The sequence below is a fragment of the Fistularia commersonii genome, chromosome 1, assembly GCF_037954325.1.
Source record: "Fistularia commersonii isolate RoL2024-O1a breed Wild chromosome 1, RoL_Fcom_v1.0, whole genome shotgun sequence".
NCBI classification, from domain to species: domain Eukaryota; kingdom Metazoa; phylum Chordata; class Actinopteri; order Syngnathiformes; family Fistulariidae; genus Fistularia; species Fistularia commersonii.
Window position 1 is genome coordinate 19,618,167 of NC_141284.1, and position 19,569 is coordinate 19,637,735.

The window sequence follows — 19,569 nt, forward strand, 5'->3', positions numbered from 1 at the left end:
CCCTCACACGAGACCCAGCGCCGTTAATCCTCTCACCCATGTGGCCACGCCGGGCGGGGAGTGTGACGCTCGATCCGAGTCGGACCAAACACTCCACCGCACGCCAGTCGGGCTGAGTCAGGCAATAAGCTGACGGTCTGTCATCTTAAAAGGTTCGGGTTCTGCAGCAGGTTATTGGCTTTTCCCTGACACACGCTTGGATGGTGCGGGAGGCCTCGTGTTCTTCTGCTGCACATCTTTTCCTGTATTGACTGGTCGAACGGCTCCGGCGGAAATAGGAAGAGTCAAATCGCATACATTCAGCCTGGTGACTCGTGATCACGGCGACGTGCCTCCGTGCCTGTGGATTGCCAAGACAACGTTCACCTTTAAATACCTGCAGAGCTGAGAACAATCCCATCTGCTGTGGCTCAGAGGCTTGCTCAGACGCCGATCTGCTTATATAAGGAACCATGTTTGCCCGGTGTAAAGTTCTGCCCGTGTTCATGTCCAGGATCCAAAGGATGCGAGGTTGATATGGCAGCAAATCCACTTGGTTTCCTCAGGAAAAGGAGAGGAAGGCAGAAGGGCCAAAGATTCAAGCGGCTGAATCGAAACGCTTGGGATTCAATCGGCCGGGGGAAAGATGGCTCTTGCATTCATGGAGATGTGACAAGTCTTGTCTCCTTCATGGGTCGATCCTCAAGCAGATCAGTATGGTAACCATGTTGAGGGGAGGCCGGTTCTTTAAGGAGTATGGAGACATGGGAAGATGTCACTGTCACACATTAAAAGCGATACCTGTCTTCGACGGCGTTTTTCTACTCGCATTTACCGCACGCTGTCTCCACCTCAGTGAACTTGCCGGGATTAAAGTACCTACCTAACATGACCTCACCAAAGGATGTTGGGGCGAAACTTCCCTCAATCATGTTTTCTCAGGCATCTTCTCTCCACTGTGGTTCAATTCAGTCATACCCATTACCTCGGGGGAAAAAAAATGCAGTCTCAAAGAACATCTCACTTAAATAAAAGGTGACTCCGTTTGAAAAGAAGACTTCAGGAGCTGAAAAAGTTTTTTTTTTATTATTGCAGCAGCATGTTATATATACTGTACATCTGTCTTCTCAAAGATCGGAAGAATAAAAGGGAGGGGGACTCATTTACAGAGAAGTCGGACGAGTGTTTAGTCGCCATCCTGTGCCACTTAAACACATTTTCCATATTCAGAGTGCTTTTAGACAGAAGACATGACAAACTGAAGTAACCAAAGTACCGTTATGACTTACTGCAGAGATGACAACTACTCGACACCCTTGAGTTTGGATTCAGTAACAGCAGTGTTCCCTGAATCCAGAGGTTCCCCAAACCCATTTTGTAGCTCAGGCAAGTAGCTTGTTGTTCTGGAAATTGAGGGAACCATCGTGTTCTTTTCTTGCTTTAACAGTCCTATGCTAAATGAGACATTCAGTTATTAAACCCACAGGTTTGGGAGTGTCCACAAAAAGATAAGTGTTCATCAAAGCGTGAAGTACATTTTCTTCATCTGGTGCAGAGGCAGTGGAAAGTTCTCCGAACACGGACGTCAGAGTGAAATGTACTGATTTTACGGGTTTTGTTAGGGAGATTACTGGCACGAAAACAAGTACACTGAAGGTCTTCAGAAAACTACATCACTATTTAATGGTCTCCTCTTCACTCTACAAGGTGGTTCCATGGGGACAGGAGTGAAAAAGCCAGAGTGACGGATTCTGGCGTGTTAAAGCGTCTTATCAGCAGCACGAACTGGTACGAAGTAAGGCCCCGGTTATGGTGGTTCACAGCAAAACGCCCACTCAGTCTCTAATGACGGTCCTTCTCTGCAGAGCCTATTTGAACATGGTGTTGAAGCCTCGCCCGATAATCAGGCGGCGTATTTCGCTGGTGCCCGCTCCGATTTCATACAGCTTTGTGTCACGCAGAAATCTGCCGGTGGGGTAGTCGTTGATGTAGCCGTTACCACCTGTTGACAGGGGCGACAGAAGCCATCCCAGGATCAGTTACACTTCAACACACCGAACGTACAATCCGGACGGCAGCGCAGAACATCGGGAGAGAGCAATTAGAAGCCCGAGGGGGGGAAGCAACGGAGGATAAGAAAGTCAAGGTTTAATTTTTGTGCTTCCACGTCACAAAACGCGAACACACGAAGTGAGGAAATTCAGCATGAACCAAACTCCATGCATCACATTTGAGGTCAGTGAGCCACCGAGTCCAGACAGAAGCTGATCCGACTGAAAGACAGCAGATCTTGGACCTGAGCTGGATGAGACATCCAGCAGTGACTTTGGCATCACTTGGGAAGAGGAGTAAAGCTCATGTCTTGGCGATAGATATTTTTCACACCTTTCTCCTCCAGAATGTTCTTGATTCTGGCGAGATGACGTAAAGATGGTCTTCACCGAGGACAGTTTCCTGTAATCGTCCCTTTGAGTTGTTTCTTAGGCCTTCTAATGTGACTGAGCTCGCTGGGATATTCTGTTTAATAATGCAACTAATTGTTTACTTTATTAGTTCTTGAAATTACATGATGTGATCCCGGAGCATTTAGGTGACAGATGTGAAAACATGTCAGTCACACAAAGTGTAACCATGAAGAACGAACAGCAGACTGGTTCCAGAGGGCTGCTGTTTCAATGCCAGTCTGATGCCTGCTGACTCAGTGTCAGGGTGTCATTTCACTTTGAAATGAAGGAGAGGCATAATAGTGACACAAGCAGGGAACTATAATATCTCCACTATCATTAGAGTCGGGTACTAGAAGTTCTCCACAGCACTTCCAAGAAAGGGTATGTGTTGAAGCGGCTGCTTATAACACTGAAACCCATTGCGCATCTCCGAGGTCCACCGCACAGTGACTTCTGCTTGCACAGCCGCCTCTACTGTCATGACCTGTAACTCACTGGCTATTCAACATCATCAAATTGACTTGTGTAATGCATGCACGCATGCACAGAGAGAGAGAGATAGACAGAGAGAGAGAGAGAGAGAGAGAGAGAGTGTGAGTGTGTATGTGTGTGTGTGTGTGTGTGTGTGTGTGTGTGTGTGTGTGTGTGTGTGTGTGTGTGTGTGTGTGTGTGTGTGTTTGTTTCACTGCCGCCTCAGCACTCTGTGCCCTGGGAGAAATGGATTCAAATTACAGCCTCCCAGTGGATCTGGCACTTCTTGAGCAGCACACCTTGCTAATAATGCTGTCTATGAAAGGGGACTGAACAACAGATTACTTTCAATGTAAGACTAGAAATTCAAAAAAAGCCTACGCCACAAAGTATTCTGCCTATTCAAATGCCTTATTCCGAAAACATGGCATTATATTAGTTAACCTTCCATTTGTGTTTACATCCTGCACCTGTGGAATCCCTGTCCTGTGGCAGAGCGAAGCCCTAAGCTTCTGATACCAACCCAAACACCCACCCTGGCTCTCAGATCGGCAAACGGTTCCATCACTTTCTAATCCATGTTTGATCGGCTATTGCTGTTTTTTTTCCCAGAAGGGAAACCATTTTCTAATAGAAACCTTATACGGCTGCTTCCTTCAATGGGAGTCTGGCCACTTACCCAAACACTGAATGCCATCCAAAGCCACCTGAGTGGCATTTTCGGCGCAGTATAGAATTACTCCGGCGCAGTCCTGCAACAGAAGCACAGAGCAAGAGTCACCCCGTGGATTTCAGAACGATTGGAGTATCTTGAATACAGTGATTACGTCACAGTGGATGAACAGCTGACCATGGCGTTGAAGTGGCCCTTGTCACACGCCCGGGCAACATTGTACAAGTACTGTCGGCAGGAGCTCAGCCTGGTGTACATGTCTGCCATCTTGCCCTGCATTAGCTGTCAACCAGACCGACAGAAAACACGTTCATGGAACGCTCATCATCCCGCCTTCTGAAAATGTGTAACCCCAACCCCGAGGGTCGAACCTGGAAGTGTCCGATTTTCTGTCCGAAAGCTTCCCTGACATGTAGGTAGGGGACAGCGTGGTCCAGAACAGCTTGCATAATACTGAGAAGTAATGGCTGCATGTTAGAGGCTGCAGAAGAATACGGATCTCCGAGTAGGATGCTGTGTGTGCGTGGTTGAGATACCGGCGGTGACAAACATTACAGCCTCTAAAAAGGCAAATTCATGTTGTGATATGAACTTACCCGAGGGGTCCGGATGCCAAAACCAGCCTCTCCAGGTCCAGACCGCTCATCATCACGTACACACCTTTGTTGAGTGGACCCAGGATGTTCTCCTCTGGAACCAGCGGGAAAGACAATAGCCGGTGAACAGCTGACATGTACAAAGCATATTACCGACTCGGAGATTTTGGACTTTCACATTTTGACACCAAGAGACTGAAGTCTTGTTAGGTAGCCGCTAAGACATTTTCAATCCATCGGCGACAGAAGTGACCATGTTTGGACAAGAGAGCGGGAGAGAGGTGAACACGAAGTATCTCCTGACTTATCCTGAGGCTTCCTCCGCATAGGATCGTTTTTCACAAACTGACTTCTGTGTTGTATTGAATAAGACATAAACATCGGCGATTCATACCATAAACCCATAGCTGAATATTTCCTGCTGTGATAAGTGAAGTACGGTCATATTTTATTTGCCGTTTATACTGTATAACGTTTTGCAGTTAACCTTTAAACAGGATGAAGGAAAAAGTACTTGAGGGATTGTAATTGGACTTGGCAGCGAGGCTGGACTGGGGAAGGGGGGGGGGGGGGTTAATGACACAGTGGACTTTCTAGCAGACCCATTTCTTGCCTCCCTTTTTACAATAAAGTTCTGAGCTTTTGTTCACTTTTGCTACCACTTTGAGAACTTCGAGACCCGAAGATCGACATGGAGAGGAGGGGTGGATCCTCGGGTCTTCCAGCGCCGTTTAAGAGGTGACTGGGCCAGCGATCCATTCCTTAACCCGTCGTCATGAAGAGTTTAGCTCAACTGTCTCTGGACGAGGAGGACTAGCTATAATTTTCGTCGACCGAACCTCTGAGACGGCGTGCAGTTCAGAAACACACCTGGGACTTTGCAGTCTTCAAAGATCAGCTCACAAGTGTTGGATCCCCTCATGCCAAGTTTGTCGAGCTTCTGAGCTGTGGAGAATCCTGGCATCCCCTGCAGGACAACCAAGACCATGACAGATAGGGCTCACTAGGAGGGAACAAATGGCTGCGTGAAAGCCAGAACGTATGTGAAACCGGACACAGGAGAACTGCATCCCACACTAGCTGGACTTACCTTTTCAACAATAAAGGCGGTGATTCCTCTTTGATGGGCCTCTGGGTTCGTCTTTGCATACACGATGAGGACGTCGGCATCTGGGCCATTTGTGATCCAGAACTTGTTGCCATTTAGGACATAGTAGTCCCCTGTGGAACGATTAGAAGAAAAGACTTGAACTGAAAGGATCACTCGAGTTGATTGACTGTGGTTGCCGATCAGGTTTGAAGCCGCGGTATCGCTGCAGCTCGCCCGGGTTGTCTTACGAGTCTTTGTTTTCGTGTACACACTAATAATTAAGTACATTTAAAAAAAGCATGAAACGAAAACAAAACCAACCAACCACTTCTGAGCATTCAACGGGTATCTTTCTCGACACTGCTCTTCGCATAAACCATTCAGCATCCTCTCTTGGCAGTAACTTAGTCGTCATGGTTATAAAACTGGCCATCTTAAACACACAGTCTGCACTGATCCTGCAGACTAGCAACAGCTTCAATACACCGTGCAGAACATTTGAAAGTCGTTGACATTCAAAGATTTACACCGGACATGATCTGACATTTACATTTCTCCAGCCTCTTTCCATGAGCCAATCAGGCCGACCCTTTTCTTTCCCATCATTGACGGTGACACATCACACTCATCTCTCTGCACCCCACCGAAGAAGGGATACTTAATTCTGCCTTTTTTAAGAGTAAAAAAATGTTCATACTGTTCAAATATTTTACTGTGTCCCCATTAAAAACAAAAACAAATATGTTTACTGAGACAGCTCAATGTGAGGCTTTTGGTGTTTGTGAAAAGTGCATTCAGGAGGTTCAATAGTGAAGTAGTAGGGAATTTGGACTTGCTCTGACTTGCAATAGAGGCGAGTCACGGCCACAAATGTTCATCGTCCGCAAAGAGTCTTTACAACCAGCGACTTATCCCTACCTGTTCATGATACGATTACTCTAAATTACTTCATGTTATGGGGTGCTTAAATGGCCTTAAGTGGCCACGCCGCCATGGCAATAAGCCAGTTGAATATTATTCTAGATGCTGTTTCAGAACATAGTAAAGGGGCAGCTTAGACGTACCTTGTGTTAATCTGATCTTGCGTTCCTAGCGTGGGCCCGTATAAAACAGATTCAAAACGGAAAACAGACAGGTCACAAAACTGTTTTTCGGTTACCACACCTTTGGTTACAGACACCACTGTTTTTAACTGATCTATCATTCACCTGTCAGCATCTGCTACATTAGCCACACAAACAGACAGAACCACAAGCAACCTGTGCACACACACACACTCCTCCAGTATCTACTGGCAGACCGCCCTGCCCTGCTGGCCTGGCGTATGGTCTCTTTGATAAGGCACATGTTGTGTACTTGATACAGACCAGTATCCACACAAAGGGATTAATTCACACAATGGAAACTTCCTGGTCTAAGTGTGACCAGCAAATATGTGACCAAGGAGAGACAATTGTTTTTGGAACAAATCAATGTGGCGTCAGGGCGGCACGGGCCAGTGTGTCCCTGAGCCGGTCCCAAGCCTGGATAAATGCCGAGGGTTGCGTCAAGAATGGCATCTGCCGTAAAACTTTTTCCAAAACCAAACATGCCAATCAAACCTAATAATCTTGTGCCGGATCGGTCGAGGCCCGGGTTAACAATGACCAACATTGGTACCGATGACCTACAGGGTAACGATGGCAACTGGTCTACTGTAGGTCAAATAAGGAGAGGAGGAGGGCATGTTCTGAAGCTGAGAGAGAAGAGGAAAGGCAAGAGTCTGGGACTGAGAGTGAGGACTTTAAATATTGGGTCTATGACAGGAAAAGGAAGAGAGTTGGTTGACATGATGCAGAGAAGGAAGGTGGATATACAGTGTGTCCAGAAGACCAGGTGGAAAGGTAGTAAGGCAACAAACCTAGGAGCAGGCTTTAAGTTGTACTATCATGGTGCTGACAGGAAGAGAAATGGAGGAAGAGTTATGTTGACGGAGGAGTTTATTAGAAATGTTCTGGATGTGAAAAGAATGTCAGATAGACTTATGAGTCGGAAACAGAAAATTGAAGGTGTGTTGGTCAATGTTGTTATGGATGTAATGAGAGAGAATATTAAGGTAGTTGGTGTGCGAGACGAGGATACTGGGGTTAGATGGAGAAGGTTGAGTTGCTGTGGCGACCCCTGAAGGGAAAAGCCGAACAGGAAGAAGACACTTTGGGACAAATCTAGAATAACTTCATTGCTAATTTGTCTGTAGAGGTTCTCAGTCATCCAAGTCATTGTGAATTGTTGTTGAAATCTACTGACAACAGGACTTGAATAACTTCACTTGAAAACATTTCACCCCTCATCCAAGAGGATTCTTCAGTTCTAATGACCTGTTGGGAGTTTCTGAATATAACTGCCAGTGTTTTGGGCGGGTCTAGGTTAATGGCATCTTGTTATGGCAATGTAAGATGTGTGAACGCAACAGTCCAAGAAGACTTCTTCGTGGACTGCTGCCTTCACATCCAACAGGACAGAAACCTGGACATCAGGAAACCAACAGACACCGCCCAGTGTTTACTTTTCAACTCACACCACCCCCTTGAGCACAAACTGGGGGTAATCAGAACTCCACACCACCGGGCCAAGAACATTCCATCAACCGCCGAAGGCAGAAAAACATTGGGAAAGCCCTGAGATCCCGTGGCTACCCTTATTGGGCCTCCACCATATCAGAAACCACCAGACGCAGGAACATAGAACAGGAGGAAGACCTCAACAAATGAAAGAACATTGTCATAACATATGTTGCTAATGTTTTGGAGAAACTCTGATGGGTGTTTAACAAAGACCATATACCGGCACATTTCAAACCCCACAACACCCTGAGACAAAAACTGGTGCACCCCAAAGACAAAACACCCCGGCATAAGATCGAGAATGTGATATATGCGGCAACTTGCATTGAAGATTGTGATGATGTCACCAGAGCCAGCCCCTGGTTACTTCTTCATGAGCCTCAGTTCATGTAATCCAACAGGTGTCACTCCCTGGTTCAGCTTTACCTTTTCAAATTCCAATCCAGAAAAATGTTGCAACCCCCTTAGACCTCGTTTCCATCGATTTACTATCACATTAACATAACAAGCCAACATAACCTCGACCCGCCCAAAACCCTGGCAGTTATAGGTGGAAACTCCCCACAGGTCATTAGAACCTAAGAAGACCCCTGAAGAAGAGGGGTGAACCGTCCTCAAGTGAAGAAATTCAAGTCCAGTTGCCGCGACAAGAATTCATTGCTAATTATTCAGTTCCTTAGTAGGGCAGCCCACTTTGCAAAGAATTATATAACTTGATTTCTTCTGTCCCTATGCCATTTAAAATAAATAATCAAATAAATATCAAAATAATAAATACTTCACTTTAAAAAGCACACATGATGTGAAACACTTCACATGAATACATAAACAACAGAGTATACTCAATTTAGCACAGGATTCAAATCTGGTCCAATAGGATAGAATGCCATCTTTAACTTGTTGAACCTGCATTAGCCTGGACTGTAAAGAGCCACCAGCCTCTCTTTGAAAAGAAATACAGTATTTGGAGAAAAAAAAGCAGAACTGCAGCGCTATTCAAATGCAGCCAATTGAAACTGCAGGTCTATTTACTGATAATTATACAACATGAACATGAGAAAAATTAGCACCCACTGTACAGAGTGACAGAGAGAGAGTAAACACACTCCACATCCTACCTTGTTTTTTAGCTTTGAGTTTCATGGACACGACGTCAGATCCGGCGTTGGGCTCACTCATAGCCAGGGCGCCAATGTGCTCGCCCGTCATTAACTGGAAACAAAACACAAAGAGAGATGAGAACAAAAACAGGCAACGCGCACGCACACACACACACACACACACACACACACACACACACACACACAGGACTACAAAGCATACGGAGGTTGTCTTAACCTTTGCCATGTACTTCTCCTTTTGTCGTTCATTTGCGTGGCGCACCATTTGGTTGACACAGAGATTGGAGTGAGCCCCATAACTGAGAGCTATGGCTGCAGACACCCGTGACATTTCCTCCATGACGATGACGTGATCCAGGTAACCCAACCCCGTTCCCCCATATTCCACTGAAAGAAACACAGTGTGCATGTTTATTCATACAAGCTGCCATAAAAAAGTGTACTTTTTACTTTGATAGGACAAAGAGTCACAGAAATAGGGTAGAATCCTGGGGAGCACTGCTTTGCATCAGTTTATACATAAAGAATATTTCTCTCCGTGATGTCTTACCTGGAGCAGTGATGCCAAGAAGACCCATTTCCCCCATTTCTTTCCAAAACTCCTGGTGAAGACAACAATCAGGTTATTTCAATAAATCAAGAGCCAGTGGACCCTGAAAGTGAAAATTTCCTAAAAAGCGCAGCACAGCAGCATGATCGTGTGTTATCTGGAATGTTGCAACACAGACTGTTCCCTCAAGGAGGGAATTTAACTCACCCGCATTCTTGGGAAGTCATTGTTCCGGTCAATCTCGTCAGCGTGAGGCGCAAGTTTTTCGGCGCAGAATTTACGAACCGACGCCCTCAGCTGTGCAATTGACACAAGACAGATTTAAATTTAGCTGTAATCAACACAAGAGGACCGTCAGTTGAAGTCAAATACTAAAACACACAAGATAAAACAAGGTAGGCATGTTTTCATGCTTCTAGTAACAAATATCAGTAACATATTCTCCCTTTCTAGGTGTGCCCAGAGACAAATTGTATGCAGAACTCCCTGTCCTGGACACAAGACAAAGCTATAACTTGGCAGGTGACAGAAGTGATGGGATGATTTACTGGATGGATGAATTTGCATTCACACTACAGCAGAGAAGGAGTTACAAGATTAAGAGTCCAAAAATGCAAAAGAATAATGCGCAGATTAAGGAATCTGCACAGAGATTACAAAATGCATTCTCCAGAGTTTATTAAACTTTTGTGACTAGTGTTCCAAAGTGAAAACAGTGGATGTAGGATATATTCTTGGATCATGCAGGGAGAATTGACATGAGAGGCCATGATGGAAAATGTGCAGAAAGGAATAACAACAAAAATCAGATAGGGGAATGGCTGGGCCTGAAAACACAGAGCTAAGAAGGAGCTCAAAAGTCACCTGTGGGCTCAGAGGCCGAAAAGACACTCCACGACTGCCAGCCAAAATCTCAGCAAATGAGTAGCGGGGAAATCTCAACCAATCAGATCCTTCATGAAGTTCCCACCCTACTGTCCGGCCTCTCTCTCTCTAAAACACACGCGTTGCCAAAACACAACTGACCTCTCATGTCACTGAGTGTATGACACTTTGAGTCCCAGACTATCAAAAAGTACCAATATACGCTTGGGTTCTCTTTATCATTCACAGTGCATCCACTGTCATATATCGAAAACAGTCATGATAATCCGACTAACTCACCATTTTGATTTTTACGGGAGATTACAGTGGTAATTCGAACCCCAGCATCGTCATAAGAACTCTTAGCTGGTCCACGTATAGTGACCTTTTTCACTTCTTTCTAATGACACCAGATGTTAGCTCGGTCGGCTAACATCAGATGTTGGCTCTTAGCTCTGTCCGCTAACATCTGATGTTAGCTCTTAGCTCGCTCGGCTAACATCAGATATTAGCTCTTAGCTCGCTCGGCTAACATCAGATATTAGCTCTTAGCTAGGTCGGCTAACCCAGGGTGTTAGCTAACGTTATGTCATCAAGTCATGTGCCAAAACAAAGGTTTCCTTTGACCTTAAACCCACGTCCACCCGCGGGTATGCATCCTGCTAGCTTCTGCGAGGGTCAGCGAAAAAACAACAGAAAAGCAACCAGAACTCAATGTTGTTTAGCAGTCGACCTGTATTTGGTCGTCGGTAAGTCCGTTCACGACGTCGTCCACGGGAATGGAGGCACCGGCGCATCCTCTCCTTGCCACCGCCGGAATGGACAACCTGGAGCCGAGGCGCAGTGCGTTTCTGGCGGCTAACATTTTACTTCACTGCTGGTAAGAGAGGCTAAAGGTGTGGAAGAGAAGAACCCCCTGAAATAATATTACTCTGGGGAGAAAGTAGGAGATCACAGCCTGCAGCTCCGTCTCCCGATGCACCTAGACTCTGAGTGCCGCTTCTTCCTCTTCCTCGAAAGGCAAGCGGAGGAACCGTCACCCGGGCTCTTTAGCGCCATCTACAGGGCTCCAGCTGGTACTTCAGCTGCCCTACTGCCCTGGAGAAAGTCAAACAGACTGGAAATCTGACTTCATCTCTTCAGTCATTCATTCAGTCGATATTGGCACGCAAGAAATAAATCCAACTCTGCAAATAGTTATTGATTTTACACTTTTACACAAGTGGACATTGTGGACACCTATAAATACCTGGGTGTCCACTTGGACAATAAACTGGACTGGACCTTGAACACCAATGCCATCATCAAGAAGGGTCAGAGCCGTCTGTTCTTCCTCAGGAGGCTCAGATCTTTCAACGTCTGCAGGACCATGCTGTAGATGTTTTACCACTTGGTGGTGTTCAGACATGAATGAATGAGAGAAAATCCTCAATGTGTCATCGCCTGTTTTCATGTTGTGTTTAATGTTTTCTTCCTGTGGCTGTTCAGCTGCTGTTTCCTTTTCGGCCAATCCTCTGACCTTCCTTCCCTAAGGGCGCTCATAAAAAAATGTGCTGTGAAGTCAGATGCACTTTATCTGATCTACAGGTGCTTCCTCTCTTCTTTTTACTCGTAAAGTATCTTTTTTGAAGCTTCTTGGTGATTGTAAGTAATGCTGTTTCTCCCTGCAGCTGGCAGACGGAGGGTGGTTATAATGGGACATGCAGCGAAGTGCTGCGGAGGGGCCTCATGGAGCCTCGACCCGCCCACGGCAGGTGGGGGCGGGAGGCGACAGAAGAGGGTAAACGGCTCTTGAAGCCTGCGTGTGCGCGTACATGTGCGGGAGAGGGTTCCCCTTCCGACAGCGCGCCAGAGACTCCGCGCCCAAGGAGCCGCGGTGCAGGAAGTGCGCGGCGGACCCGCGGGAGGTTGTTGTTCGAAGCTGACGCCGGGAGATATCGCGGGACTTCCTCAAAATGCCCAAAGAGTTGAGGAGGAAGACCTCCGGGGGCCCCGGACGCTCCGGCGGCGCACTCGCCCAGGCGGCCGCCGTGGACGCGCCCCCGGTGCCGCAGGTCACCATCACCCCGGAGGCGGGCGGCTGCTCCCGGGAGATGCAGCCGGAGGACTGGGACGGCGCGACCGACGGGGCGCTGCGCAGGAACCCCTCCAGCTCTTCCATCTCCTCCGCCGGCTCATCCGCCGTGGAGTCCGAGGACGACCTCCTCAGCGACAACGAGAGCAAAAGCAAAGGCATCATCACGTTGGAGCCGCTGGCGGACACCGGGGAGGTACGTGAACGCACCACCGCGGTGTTTCCGTGTGATTGACAGGCCGTCTATCAATCGAGCGCGGGTTGAAACGGTGGGGTAAACAGGGGTACAGGTCCAAATGTCCCGAACTCTGAAAATAATCTGCATCCTGTAATTACGCGGTAATAGTGGGTGTGTTGTCGATGCCTTTTCGAGACTGTAACAGTGTCCCCCAGAGGCCCACACTCTCACTGGTGATAAAGATCCGTTTGGCTCGACTGCCACTGAGATATTCAGGAAGACGTCCCCTGGAGACTCTGCCCCACTTTGGGTCTCTTCTCCAGAAGTTGTGTTTTCGGAGGAGATGTGAGCTACAGCTGCCGTCTATGTTCTGACTCCGGGAGTGTGCGACTGGCACAGAGCTGGGGGGGCGTCTCCAGGACGGATGGCCTCCTGGTTCTGCTCAGCACCGCAAGGGAAGACACGCTGGGCCTTACGTTGACTTTGCATCGCTGACCTGCCGTGCGAAAAGTCCCAGTGCTCCTGAGTGGGAGTGGGTCGGGCTGTGCATCTGTTGACACCGGGGCGTGGGTTTGTTGACTCTGCACATTCTTCGTGCGTCTCGGTTTGACTGGACATTCAGAGCAGCAGGAACCTTCTCTGCTTCATTTCCACCTCCAGTCAACCCTTACAGCTTTTGAGACGTTCACTATCTTCCTCTCTTCCTGGCAAGCGAGTGTGTTTTCTATTTCCAGCTCACAATGGAATCTGCTTCTTGTCTCTGGTTTTACCAGTGAGTGTGTACGTGTGTGTGCATGTTTGGGCTGGGTCCTATGTCTTTTTGCCTTCTCCATACAAGGTCTGACCTGTCACTTACTTTAAACAGACTGAACACACACCGCCTGCCTGTGTGTGTGCTGGAATAGAAGGTGCGGCGGGACCAGATCTGTTCCTGTGAGCCTCAGCAGAGTCCCGCCCTAAACCTAAAACTGACAAGTGTTAATAATAATGATAATAATAATGAGGATGATAATTAATAATTATAATTAATTCAGTCATTTATTATTTACACCACATTTCCTGCAGTCAGGGTCTCAAAGGGCGGAGCCTATCCCAGCTGTGATTGAACAAGAGGTGGGGTTCCCCCTGGACCAATCACAGAGCCTCATACAGAGACATGCAACCTATTCACCATCTCATCCGCACATCTGGACAATGTTGGGTCTCCAATGAACCTTCTGCAGGTGTCTAGACTGTGGAAGGAACCTAGAGAACTCTGAGGAACCCCAAGCAGACATGTGGAAAACATGGAGGCTCCACACAGAAAGGCCTCCTGCGGGAATCCAACCAGGGACCTCCTGGCTGGAACCTCTCACCACTGAGCCAATGTATTAATTATAGTGATAAACATATTTATAGAGGACATTAAAGTGCTGTAGAAATTAGCAACATAACACCTCTCAAAGTGCCTTACACACACACACACACACACACAAACACACACTCACAAATGAAACCACAATGCTTTCCGAAGGAAATACCAAGATGTTTTGAGAATGAGCATCATCAAGGAGGATTCCTGGATTCCCTCATCCATTAGCTGAGGTCCTACAGGGCCCGTCAAGCACAGACGTCTGAAAGGGACAACCAAAACAAAAAGAAGGGAGTAGAACAGAGCTGCCGGAGCAGGAGGAGGAATCGTCCTGCTCGCCTTACATAGATTCTACTTGTTTAAAGGCCGAGGTTCAATCCAAACCAGGGAAATCAGTGTTTATTGAAATAGAAGAAAAGAAAATAAAAGCATTTTGTGATTCTTCTTCCTGCTTGGCTGCAAACCTCCCGAGCCATGTCCTCCACCTCCACGCCGCGGCTGGCTGTGAAGCAAACAAAGACTTCCAGACCTCCCCTCTCCCTCCTGCCAACGGGTCCCTGTGTGTGTGTGGTGTTTGGTGGACGGTCTTGCCCGACCCACTGTGTGATCTATGCAAACCACACTCCACACAGTCGGGTTCTGCACAGGGACATCTGAATCCATCTGGGTCCTGCGCGTGAGCGTTTCTATATTTCAACCTAAAGGTCTTCAGAATTGCACTCCAGTGTGGTGTTCAGGTATCAGCCTAGGGTTTGCCCTTGTGTGGAGGCACTCCACCTTCAGAGGGGTGCAATCAGTCGAGCATATCACCTGACATTTGAGAGGAGAGGGCTCTGAGCGGCCGAGTTCTGCTTTCATTGCGGACTGTGAGACACACACACACAAACACATATGCACACACATGCCGCAGCCGGAGTTTCATTTCCTGTTTAAATCACCACACAAACACACACGTACAATGAAGTGACCTCTCCAGCGCCTCAATGCACGAACAAAGCGCAGGCGACGGTTTGGTTTCTGTTAAACATGTGAGCTGCTGTGCTCTTTCTGCTCCCCGGCACGTGTGTGTGCACGTGCATGTGTGCACACATGTGTGTGTGTATGTGTGCTAATACAGCGCTTCGAAACATGCGGTAAATTATTTTCGACAGAGGACAGCTGAAATACATCATGCTAAGCTAACACAGTGCTGTCTGGAGGTGGTGGTGGGGCTTTATCTCTTCACTTCCCACACAGAGAAGAGGAGATCGTCCATCTTCTCCTCCTCAGAGGGAAGTTGACACTCGTTTAAACGTTTCCCTCTGCAGGTTATTTCCCTTTTTGCGTTCTCCTGTTGGTCAGAGACTCAGCTCTGTTCCTGCGTGTCCTTCCAGAGCAAGCCCTGGTGGAAGCTGAAGACCATCGTCCACTGGCCCTTCAGCGCCTCTCAGCGGAGGAAGGTCAACTGGGTGCAGCTGGCTGGGCACAAAGGTAGGCCCGAACACCTCGCGGCTGCACCAGAGGACACGGCGGGCGCATGATCAGGACCCCAATCTCGCCCTCAGGTAACTTCAAAGCTGCGGATGAGGGGACCATTCTGAAGAAGTTCTCTGAAAATGAGATGCAGTGCTTTGAGAAGCTCAGAGGGGACGCGTTGCTCCCGTTCGTGCCCGGCTACCACGGCGTTCTGGAGAAGGACGGAGAGGCTTTCCTCCACATGACGGACCTGCTGGTCAACTTTGAGTCTCCCAACGTCATGGACTGCAAGATGGGTGTGAGGTAGGGAGGAGATGTTCATCCTCCTGAACACGCATGGACTTCTTTCTGATCTCGTGTTCCATCTGATGTTCGGTTGAGGGTTTGGGTTCCGGAGAGCAGCGACAGCAAACCTGTTGTTCAAAGCGGTTGTATTCGAGAAAGGAACACCTGTCGGAGGCAGGCTACATGCTTGGCTTCCTGCCACAGTGTGCCGTGCTGCCTCACATGAGCACACACACACACACACACACACACAGAGGCATGCACGCATACGCGCCAACCGAAGGCCTCGTTATGTGTGCAGTTTGTGCCTTTGCATGTGTCACTGTGCAGTCACGGGGCCGGGGTGTTCCCTGGAGACTCCCCTCTGTCAAAAACAACGTTAACCGCAGAGTTGCAAACCTGCTAGGTTGCACAAGCGCAGGCCTGGGCAGCCTCCTACATGCTGCGCTGTGCGGGCAGGAGACTCCTTTCCGGTGCAGAGAGGAAGCTCACAAACAGAAACTGAAATTGACATCTGTTCTTGCACAACATGGACAGAATCCAAGGCGAGCCCAGGCAGCTGCCGGCCCGGCGGCAGCTCAATCACAAAACACCAGGAGCAGGAATGGTGTCACAAAGGGTTAAAATGAAGTGTGTCCCCCGTGTTTTCAGGACGTACCTGGAGGAGGAGCTGGTCCGAGCGCGGGAACGGCCCAGACCGAGGGAGGACCTCTACAAGAAGATGGTGGAGGTGGACAGCGAGGGGCCGACCCCCCAGGAACATTCCCAGTGTGGCGTTACCAAGCCTCGCTACATGCAGTGGAGGGAGACCATGAGCTCTACCAACACTCTGGGGTTCAGGATCGAGGGTATCAAGGTGAGGAGGGGGGCAGAAGACAGGAGGACTGATGTGAAAGTTAAAAATACATTTAGTTTTATGCATCTCTTGAATGCGTGTGGAAATAAAAGTCACACGGTGGCCCTGCACAGAAGCACTCAGGTCAGCCGGTGAAGACCAGAGAGCGGAAACTGAGCAATGAAGACAGTGTGTGTGTGTGTGTGTGTGGGGGGGGGGGGGGGGGGGGGGGGGGTTGAGGGAGTGCTGGGCCTGCAGTTACCAGGATGTTGTCTCTTCCCTTTCTCCATCCAGAAATGTGACGGAACCTGTCGTACCGACTTCAAGAAAACCAGATCTAGGCAGGACGTGATCCAGGAGTTCCAGGACTTTGTCGGGGGGAGTGTCACCATCACAGTACGTGGCAGGCTGTCAGCAGATGCCGCACTTACCGTGCTTTACCGCGGAGCCATGCATGTGTGGAGGCCCGCTGTGAGCCCACAGCCGATGGCCGCGTCCCTCCGCCTGTCGCTTCCTCGGTCGGCACTGATGGACAGGCTCGTTTCCATCACACACAAGAACATCACTGAGGGTGTTTGCTCGGCATAGACAAACGCTTTGAAGGGGTGCAGCCACCGGGCGCAAAGCAAACACCCCGCCCTGCTGTTTGACTTTACCCTCGCGACGTTCCTTAAGACACACACACACACACACACACACACACACCATATCCTGCTGCCTGCAACGGCCGAATCCTCTCTGTAGCTTTAGTAAATGACAGCTAATTTTTGTTTGATGTTAAACACAGAGGTCCTACCTGAGCCGGCTGGCGGATATCCACCGCGCCCTGAAGGCATCGGAGTTCTTCAAGAGACATGAGGTAGAGGCTCATCCTTCCGGTCCATGGGTGGGACACACCTCCGCCAGACCTCCACCTGATCTATTCTAGTCCTTTTACCGGCGGTTAGAAATCTAACTGTGTGGTTTGGTGTGTTGGTATGTGGGAGCATGTTAGTGAGGTGAAACCTAGGGAGGCCTGCTGGACTCTCCTGGAGCTGGAGAATGTGTGATCCCTTCAGGAAAATAAGAATCTGGCTTCGGCTTCTTCTTTCTGTCTTCCTTTTCTTTTCACCGGATAAAACCATATTGTTTGAAGCCAATGCATTATTCTTTGTTTGTGCAAAGCTGATATTTCATATCCCTTGTCCTCTTCCTCCTTCTCCCCGCCAGGTCATCGGGAGCTCCCTCCTCTTCATTCACGACCACACGGGAAAAGCGCAGGTCTGGATTATTGACTTTGGGAAGACCACCGCTCTGCCAGTGGGCCAGATGCTCAACCACAACATTCCCTGGCAAGAGGGGAACAGGGAGGACGGCTACCTGTGGGGGCTGGGGAACCTGATGGGCACGCTGGAATGTGTGGGCGGCGAAGGAACCGGTAAACCTTGTTCAGACGGCGAAGGAAGCGAGCGGGAACAGATGGACAGTGACCCCTGACGTGTCGATTGCTGGGAGGAGCTCCGCCTGTTGGCGCCGAGGGTTCCTGAGCGCTCGGCGAGCTGCCGGGTCAATGCTCGAGGGGGAAGGCACAGCTGAACTGACAGAGCCGAGAGGAAGTGCGCCCATCCCGCCCCTATAACGCCATCAGATTATGGGATAGAGCGGCCCGTGAGGAAAACACGTCGGGGCTAGCTGTAAATGGTATCACACACACACATCAGCTGAGGATGAAGAAGAGTTGTACATTGTCACAACATGACTGTACACCCTCAAAGCACAAACAGTTGGAGTGTCTGGAGGTGAAAGCGCCCCCCTGTGGCCGGGGGAGAACCTGCCTGGGCCGATGTACAGTGGACGTCCCAGCACTTTGTGAATAAAAAAGGAACTACGCCTTCGATGACGAGATTTAATTCCCCAATATTAAAGGTTCTGGTCGGTTCTTGACTCATGGACGTCCCGACCAGAGCCGATCCGTCGAATCCCGGACTCCAAAAGCTGAAGATCGTCGCCATCTTTTTGGGCATGAACTGCTCACAGTCAGGTATTCAACCCCACCTCCCGTCCTCCACCCGTTGGCCGTCTTCGTGTCCCGGTCGGCCTCAGAGTCGCCGCTCACACTTTAACCGCTGTGTTTGTAAATGGAGGTTCAGAATGGAGGGGTGTTTGTGGCAGCAGTTTGCTGGATCTGCTGGGTGACCTCGAGACGATTTCTCAAAAAACGAATTTGACCCCGAGACTCGTCTGCAACTGATCAAACTCACACGAGGGGTAGTTAGTACACGTGGGTTTATTCTGGGCACAGTTAGGCAGGTAGGTAGGTTAGTTACACACCAGTGCGAAGGGCGGTGGATTGCATAGAACGTCGCCGCACATTCAGTAAAAATATAAGAAGTGAACGATTGAAATAAAACACACAGGGCTGAAACGTCTGTTTGTGTGCGAAGGGGATTTCTCCCACGTTGAAGAAATCCCAAATGAGCCTCTAACGGGCACACACCTCCTCCCGAAGGATAACGCATCTCCGACATGGGAAATCGAAGTGTTTTGGCTCGGTATGGCGAACCACGGCGGGAACGAGTATTCAATGCGGTTAAAAAAAAACTAAAGGACGATTTGACGGTCCAGTCTTACGTCAAGTGTTTCCAAATAAAACACACACAGCAGCTTGTTTGGTACTTGACAGCTGACCCCCCCCCACCCAGCTGAGCACTAGTAGGCACTACTAGTACTGCACCGTGGGATGCACCTGCAGTATCCAATGGCAGTGATTGAGCAAACGCTACAAATCAATCATAAACACAGCCAATAAAATGGGAAATAAAAATATAAAACACACGCCAATAATGCAAAGGGTTAGTCCAGTTTAGAGGATGTAAGTACAAAACTAGCAAACGGTTTCACAGCTACGGGGTCATCCTTATCTTCGTCATCCTCGTCGGACGCATAAACGAGAGCTTCTGCGGTCCGGGTGGATAATGGGACGCGACATGTGGCAGAAGAGTCAAGAACATTCCCTAA

At 48.8% G+C, this 19,569-nt stretch overlaps 2 protein-coding genes across 2 annotated transcripts; one reads left to right on the plus strand and one right to left on the minus strand.

Moving 5' to 3' along the window:
- Positions 1–1,046: 1,046 nt before the first annotated feature.
- Positions 1,047–11,407, minus strand: ivd (isovaleryl-CoA dehydrogenase). The gene is made up of 12 exons (XM_086153262.1): positions 11,128–11,407; positions 9,738–9,827; positions 9,531–9,582; positions 9,198–9,367; positions 8,978–9,071; positions 5,257–5,387; positions 5,037–5,133; positions 4,167–4,260; positions 3,942–4,023; positions 3,748–3,852; positions 3,577–3,649; positions 1,047–1,981 (listed from the first exon to the last, which is right to left on the minus strand). The coding sequence occupies exons 1-12, from the start codon at positions 11,257–11,259 to the stop codon at positions 1,848–1,850; spliced, it is 1,254 nt and encodes a 417-aa protein (XP_086009388.1). The 5' UTR covers positions 11,260–11,407; the 3' UTR covers positions 1,047–1,847.
- An 803-nt stretch (positions 11,408–12,210) lies between these two features.
- On the plus strand, positions 12,211–18,976 carry itpka (inositol-trisphosphate 3-kinase A). The gene is made up of 7 exons (XM_086153304.1): positions 12,211–12,664; positions 15,371–15,467; positions 15,542–15,755; positions 16,389–16,593; positions 16,867–16,968; positions 17,360–17,431; positions 17,782–18,976. The coding sequence occupies exons 1-7, from the start codon at positions 12,350–12,352 to the stop codon at positions 18,046–18,048; spliced, it is 1,272 nt and encodes a 423-aa protein (XP_086009430.1). The 5' UTR covers positions 12,211–12,349; the 3' UTR covers positions 18,049–18,976.
- Positions 18,977–19,569: the final 593 nt, after the last annotated feature.